Below are 7,788 nucleotides of genomic sequence, written 5' to 3'. Positions count from 1 at the left end.
GCATACGGGAACCAGATCTCTTGCCTCAGTCCCTGATGGAAGTGAGAAACAGGCCAAAAAGTCTGAGTTGGTGTTTTACAAGGCAACCACTGGAAGAGACACCACCTCGCTCGTAATGCAGAGATCCACAAAGTCACTCTGCGCGCTGAAGGCCTCCTTCAGCTCATCGCGCCAAGCATCCAGCACCTCCTTCAGCTCCGTGCAGAGGCTCTCCGGGATGCTGAAGGAGTAGATCTGGACCCTGAGACCATCCCTTATCCTGGGGCAGGAGGCCTGGACCGTGTACACCCTCAGCGGCGTCAGCGCCAAGCAGTTCTCGGCTCCCTCCTCCGCGGCGAAGGCGTACGCCGCTGGGTAGCCCAGCAGCACCCCGATGATGGTGCAGAGGTTCCAGCCCGCGGGGACAACCTCACTGGAGGACACAGGGCCGGGGCTGACGGCCTCGGCAGCCCCTAAGTGGGCAAGGAGGGCGGCGAGGTGGCCCCTGATGGCCTCAGCCTCCGCTGGCCCGCAGAGGACCGGGCAATGCCGCCCCGCCGAGACGTCCATGAAGGGTGCGGGGTGGGCGTGCAGCACAGCCGCCAGCCTCCGCCGGGCGAGCCCCGGGTGCAGCAGCAGGGCCGAACCCTCCAGGCTCAGCAAATGGAGGCGTCGCGGGGCCAGCCCGGCCTCCCTTAGCCGGGCCAGGTACCGCCGCAGTTCGGTGGGGCCCGCCGCACCGCAATCGTACAGCAGGGCCGGCTTCAGCCCCGCCGCCACCGCCACCACCTCCCCGGCTAGCTGCAGGGCTCGGGCCGCCGGCAACCGCCGCCTCCGCCCGGTCCCCAGCTCCTCCCGCGCCGCCGCCACCAGCCGCGGCGCCGACAGGGCGCTGCCCGCCGGGGCCTCCACCACCTCCGCCCCGGCCGACGGGCCCATGGCGGCGGGGCACTGAGGGGAAGCCACCGCCGGGCCCACCGCTTCCGGGTCGGCCTCGGCGCTAGAGTAGGCGGTGGCCCGGGGCGGGGCGGCTGGAGCCCGCCCAGAAAGGCCGCTCCGCCCCGCTCTAAGCGTAGGCCCGGACCCGCCCGGGAAAGCCGCTCCGCCCGGTCTCGGGCGGGTCCGGGTCCCGGCGGCCTCATCAACAAGGAAGAGGCCGTTTCGGAGGAGGCCGCTGCCACCACCCTCGGCCAGAGCTTGGGAAAGCAATAGAGCGGGTTTGGGGGGGGGGGGGGGCACACAGTACAGAGCCCTCTCCCAGCTTTGAGAGCAAGGCTTTCAGCTTTAGGTGGCATCTCAAGAGTGTGCAGAAACGGTTTTTTTTAAAATATATATGTGTATACAGCTGCATATATATTTATATGTATGAAAAAGCAGCATCAGCTTCCCAGCTTGCAGCTACAGAGTGGTTAGAAGAGAAAAATAAAACTAAACAAGGTGACATTCTCCAGGCGGTTTTAATAAAGCGCAGATTATTATTTTTTTTTCCCCTCTACTGATCAAGTATTTATATACAATGTCTCAATAGTGGATTAAAAAAAAAACCCTACAGAACTGAAAATCTGATTTATACATAAGAGGTTGCTCAAGCAAACAGCTGAAAACGGCGAAGGAGCTAGAGGTATTTTTGTAATCCGCTCTGTTTTGAACACTTTCAAAACAAAAGTACCATAGGCTGCTGAAATTGAATCAGATGACCAGATTTACAGATTTTATTGATATTTAGGCAAGGCACTCGTTAGGGAACACTTTTCTGTATGTACAACATAAGAAACCATGGGGCAAAGCAAAGCATCTGTCACTGTGCAGGGAGCGGCTGCGCCATGTGCATGGCGGGGGCCTGCATCGGCCACCCCTCCTGGTGGTTCTGCAGCAGCCGGTACAGCTGCTTCAGGTGAGCCACGATGTTGTCCTTGATGTCGGGCGTAGAGATCTGGAGGCGCACACTGCCGCTGTCAAAGGAGCGCGTGAAGTCACCAGAAAACATTTCGTAAATCATCCGGGCCACAACTGGAATGACCTGTTTAAGAAGAAGTCAGTTGTTAGAGCCTAACAATCACGCAGTATATTCCTGTTATTTTGCAGGAATCCCCTGTCCTGGATGCAGGGGATGGTTTCCACAATAACCTGAAGCACACTCAGAGACTGATGCTATTTGGCACACGTAGCATTTCTACTTGCCGTGACAAAACCCACCAGCCTTACTGGGGGTTCCCAGTGTCAGTAACCACAACAGAGAAGAACAGGTCTCCAGTAACCATGGGCATCAACCCAGAGCCAAAGCACCGGGCCCAGCAAAGCCAGCACGTGTTGCTTCAGAGCCTCAGCTCCTACCTGAACCACAATCAGCTTCCTCTCCCTGGGTTTTCCATCAGGCCATTCTTCTCCAAAACAGAAGTAGATCTCATAGGGAGGCTGTTTCTCAATTTGTCCTTTCTGATGGGAAATCAGCTCTAGGAAGAAAAGCAGAATGCTGCGGGGTTGTCCTCTTTCGGTTAGAAACAGTCTCCACATCTCACCTCATTATATCATCCCAGGCCTCACCTACACACTGTCCTTTGCCAGAGCCACTTCTTACACACAATTACGGCTTATTTCTTGCACCCGGAAGAGCTTTCTTTAAAGGCAAGGCCTTCCGATGTTTTTCAGAGCATTAAATGAGAGCACTTACGCTTTCTTCTGACGCACACCACCTCCATGGTCCACGGAAGCCAGGGAAGTGTTGGCCCCTACCCACGCCCCATGCATGAGCAAACCAACTGGTGCATCCAGGCTGAGCCCCAGTGCAGACCACCCTTTCCAGTAGTGCCACCAAGCCCCCAGACCAGTATCCAAAGCTATTTTCCAGAAGCAGAAGTTACCTACCACTTAGGAACGTTTCCAGACAGAAGAGTTTAACTTTCTTTTGCCTCTCGATTAAATTTGGTGTGGTGGAAGAAGGCGCACAGGGACCAGACCAGTACACCTTGCACTGGCAGAGCCGGACAGCGTAGATGGCATGGCCACTGACCTCCAGGATCAGTCCCCTGTCCATAACATCCAGCAGCCGACTTGTGAAAATCTTCTGCCTTTCGTTGGTGATTTGCTCTGCTCCTGGAAACTTTACTTGCTCCAAACTAATAGGCCCAAAGAGCTCTTCCTGGTCTGGCATAGGACCCAGCTCTCCATAGAAGAGTCTGCATCCCTGCGGGTTGCTTACGGTCGTCGTCGGTCCAGTCTCCTTTCCTCGATATTCAAACTTGATTTCTAGGTCGGTCACTGAAAGAGAGACTGTCAGTGTGGTTTTTCCTGGACCTTTGCATGTACTGCATCAGCAGTCGAGACACACCACGCAATCCATGCTACAGTCGCAGGGACGTTTAAACTATACACCGTTCTCCACGCTAACAAGCAAACAGCCAGAGGAAAAAAGTCTAAACTTTTTTTTTTTCCCCGAAGTACAGCGACAGAAGCACTACAAATCCATACACATACTTGGCAGAGAGCTGATCCAGAGCTCAGGGCTGCTGAAGAAGTCATGCTGCAGCACCGTTGGGGGCATTTCCATATCTAGAGGTTCATTCTTTGGCCACACAGCTTCAGGGCTGCAGTTTTCCGCACTGGCTGGAGCCATTGGAGAATCTGCAAAAAGGAAACAATTCTTCAGTAAACCAAGATTTTATTTCAAGCATGCACCAACTTAGAAGCAAATGCCTTCACTAATACGTTAGTCTATGCCACCAACCATTGATATTAAGAAATGGAAATGTCTCTTGAATAGGGACATGCTGAGATTGATTCAATTCTTCCTCCTCTTCATCATCAAGATCATTATCCTTTTCATCCCACGGAGCGGAGCCAGTGGAACCTGCAAACAAGCACACTCTTGTGGGCAGTCGATCAGTGGGAAACACTGCAATGCGTTTCTTGAAAAAATAATGTAATCTTCATATTGGCTCTGCATAGTAATAAAAATCTATTTGTGTATTTTCCAAACAGAAGTAAAAAAAAGCAAAAATCTGATCTGTACAACATACCATTTTCAGTTTAATACATAATTCCAGACAGCTAAGGATACAGATAAACTATCGCCAACATTGGACTGTTTAGCAGAGAACGTGCAACTGTGTACAGCTTTACTAACTTTAGTACAGGTACACTGCGGTTCAAAGTCCTCTTAGCTCAAGTGCAACCGGGCTTACGCACGGCAGCTGCTTTCTGCTGCACACAAAGGCAGCTTGAGAGTTAACGCCGGGGAGGGGAAGGAACATTGGACAAACGCCTGCTCAGTAACCAGCCCCGTGTCAGCAAGGCCCTCACCTGGATTAATGATTGATCCCTGGGACTGCGGGATATCGCACACTTCATAAATTTTAATAGGATTCATGGGCACCTCTTTGGTGCCATCATACATCAAATTAAATTCCCGGCTTTTGTTAAGAGCACATCGGAGCTGGGCTTTCCACTTTGCAGGGTCTGGCTCATCGACTCCTTCCTGGTATTTTCCCGTTTCCACAGCCCATGCCTGGGGACAAAGTACACTGTGCTCAGTCCAGCCCTCTCAACAGAGCACCTTTTATCAGAAATCAAACTTCCAAACAAATTCACTGTAAATCTGTCTCTTGCAGAAGTCTTAACTATAGCTCTTCTGATAACAACAACGGAAACATTCACTTTAATGGTTTTTCCCATTAAAAGGGGGGGAAGATGTAAATCCAGGTTTCCAAAAGCCATTAGCAATTCCGCACATGCACCTTCATACGAGTTAAGAAAGTATAAATTCTACAGGATTGTGCAGTGACTTTTTCCAGGTCTCTCAGGTTCAAAACCAAAAGTCATTTTTGACAGGGAGCCATAGCCTGCACAGGAGGAACAGGCTCGGTTAAAATGGAGTGGAAGAGCAGCCACAGCCATCCAGCTGGCCCTCTCCCTCTCTCACCCCAAAATCAGACTATCAGCCCAAGATCCTCCAAGGCAGAGGTCAGAAATTCCTCAAAGGCATGTAGGAGTTATAATGAACCCCTTGGGATAAGGATATGAGGGACAGCAGCAATGAGTACTGGAAGTTTGTGGTGGACCTCTTAAGATTTACGTAATGGTATTTAATGGCTTGCTGCTAAGAACAAGCCAGCTACCACATCCTAAACCGAGCAGATGAAGCAAATAGCAGTAATCTTCCAGAGTCCACGCAATCAGATATCGTCTGGCCTTTGGTGGTCAGAAAGGGTTAAAGAACTCAACACCGTTTCAGGCAGTGCCAAGCCTGGCATCCAGGTGCACAAAGTGGCTTTTCTGAGGTCAAAGAAATAGGACAAAATGTGCCTGGAAACAGCTACCGAGATGCCTGTCCAGCTCCCACGCCAACAATTCAACCCTTTGTCTCTGTTTAAGAGCCGTGGTATATCCGAGCTCTCCGTTCCCTCACCTTGAAGATGGTGTTCTCCTCCTCGTGCTGCGGGCTGTGCCGAGTTGCGTGCTTCCAGGGGATCTGAAACCTCTTCGCTTCTCGGTTTAGCCAGATAAGGCCGGGATACATACCACTATCTACCTGGGCTACCAGCCACGGCTTCAGGCGAACTCTTCGTGGATGCAATGCCATCGTCTACAAAAGACAGGGATAATAGTAGACCAACTGCAAAAGGTTAGTTGAAACTCATATGCTTTAAAAGAAAAAAATATTTTCATGAAAAAGGACTCTACACCGTGTTACTGCTATAGTTTGTTACGTTACTGCACGCAGAAACCACTAATTCCGATTCAGCCAGATGACTCTTCTGCCAGGAGGAGTTACAGACGCATCACTAAGCGGGGACTGTAATCGTCGCAAGAACGTAACTCACTACTAAATATTCCAGTAAGCAGAGACGGCGCGTTATTTGTGTTAACTGAGCGCACAGAGGGCGAGCCCCAATCCAACTGGGCTGTAAACGCTGCGCAGGAGATAAAGCCACAAACAAGCCACAGCAAGAACAGGCAGCAGAATTTCAAAAGCCTCCACGAACGCCTTAGCAAAGGGGCCTGATCCAGTCTTTCTTCAGACGTGTCAGACTCGCATCGAGGAGGAGAAAAACTAACATGTGCCGAATCAGAGGCTTCTGCCCCGGCCGAGGTAAAGGTGGAAGCATCAGGCTGAAGCCGAGGGGGCCGTTTTATCAGAGACGGATGTTCCTCTGAAAGGACTTTTTCATGAGTGCTCTGAATGCAGCGTAATCATTCACAAACATCACTGACCTGTAATAACCAGGATGTTTATCCAGAAGGACATGAACTGCAAGTCTGCCTGCACTCGTGCTAAAAATCAAGTGATGTTGACTTAACGTTTAGGTTTTTTTAAAAAACCAATGCTGTAGTTAACTGACCAAATCTGTTGTTGTTTAAGTAGCTCTGTGTGGCTACTACATTTGCAGCCAACCAACAACACCGTACTTGTGCAGAACAGATTTGCAAAAGCCAAACAAACAAAATTAATGACTGTCCCTCTGCAAGAGGAGGCAGCAGCATTTGGTATCTTTAGATTTTGGGAGGGGACTTTCACGCTACATGTGTGCTTAGAACGTGTCTCTCCCATATTCAGTTGTAAATCTTGACACAGACGTGAGCAATTACAAATATTCCCATTAATAAAGCAGTTACAGGATAAATAAAAGCTTTGCCATAAGCCCTGAATACTGCTGCAGGAGTTGCAAAATGTGTCTGGTGGCAGAGATAAAGATTAAAAAAATCCTATCCAAGAACTAGTCTATGAACAGGTTTTATTTGCTCAAATACCTGCAGATCCCCTTCAGGTGCAAGTGTTCACACAAAATTAATCTGAACACAACTTATTTTTATCTGTTAAGTAAAGATGTTCAGATTCAACTGCAATTCATCTTTAAATAATAGTTTGAAAACATGCTTCGTCAAGGCCCCGGGCATGTTAGCAGACTGCTTCCCAGGAGCTGCAAAAGGATCAGGAAGCAATCATCAAAATTGGTTTTGTTCAGAAGTTACAGCTTCTGAAACTCTGCCGTATTAGCTATTCATGTTGAAAATGCTATCAGAAGCAAACTTCCAGCAGCATGTTTGCAAAGACACAAAGTCCAAGTTAATCCTGGACTTAGAATTAAGACCAAAACCGGGTATCAATTTCCCTTGCAAAGGATAAAAAGTGACTTCTCATTCTAACAAAGAAATCCTAACTTAAGCTTGTTTCCACGGTCTCTTTACACTTAACTTTACAAGCAGTCCCCTCTGCTTCTAACGACAGACACTCTGCACACACACAATTGCAAGCCCATAAGGAAATTCAAACCCACACACCAGGGAGAAAAATTCGTGCTTCTCGCAAACAAAATAAATTCGGTCACATGGAGGGTGCGCTGGCACCGCCATATGAGGTTTGAATTGTCCCTCGGATCACAGACAGCGTCTGTCAATACACGACGTTACAATGCTTTATGACCTTTTATCACCAATGACTTGTTGACACAATAACCGAGAGCAAATCAACTTGAATCCCATTGCTCGGCTCAGACGGTGAGTCAGCCTCTTACAACCTTCAACTTCGATCCAGTGGGGTCCACTAACACCAGAGGCTGCTCCCACTCCAAGAGCTGCAAGGCTGAGCTCAGGGAGCATCTTCACCCTGTCAGTTGGATTTGCCAGGGGAGGCTCGGCCCTCACTCGAGCTCCTCAGCGCACCTACCCAGGAATGTGCCAGTTTGCTTTATTCCCACTCAAACTGGCCGGTGTGGGGGGGGGCGGAGTTAGCACATCCCTGTGCTGCTAATGCATCTCTGGTCAGTGATGTCCTTAGTTAATAATAATTGGGGTACAGGAAATAAGTCGGAC

General features: G+C 49.8%; 2 protein-coding genes across 2 annotated transcripts; both read right to left on the bottom strand.

Moving 5' to 3' along the window:
- Positions 1-27: 27 nt before the first annotated feature.
- C21H1orf74 (chromosome 21 C1orf74 homolog) lies at positions 28-918 on the bottom strand. The gene has a single exon (XM_009946231.2). It carries the CDS (start codon positions 916-918, stop codon positions 76-78), a length of 843 nt encoding a protein of 280 aa, XP_009944533.2. The 3' UTR covers positions 28-75.
- An 859-nt stretch (positions 919-1,777) lies between these two features.
- Positions 1,778-5,557, bottom strand: IRF6 (interferon regulatory factor 6). The gene is made up of 7 exons (XM_009954335.2): positions 5,384-5,557; positions 4,279-4,483; positions 3,704-3,826; positions 3,454-3,600; positions 2,845-3,237; positions 2,314-2,432; positions 1,778-1,999 (listed from the first exon to the last, which is right to left on the bottom strand). The coding sequence occupies exons 1-7, from the start codon at positions 5,555-5,557 to the stop codon at positions 1,778-1,780; spliced, it is 1,383 nt and encodes a 460-aa protein (XP_009952637.1).
- Positions 5,558-7,788: the final 2,231 nt, after the last annotated feature.

This window comes from Leptosomus discolor, chromosome 21 (genome assembly GCF_034619465.1).
Source record: "Leptosomus discolor isolate bLepDis1 chromosome 21, bLepDis1.hap2, whole genome shotgun sequence".
Classification (NCBI taxonomy): Eukaryota; Metazoa; Chordata; class Aves; order Leptosomiformes; family Leptosomidae; genus Leptosomus; species Leptosomus discolor.
Note: the sequence above shows the minus strand (reverse complement) of the source record. Positions and strands in the feature narration are given on the sequence as shown.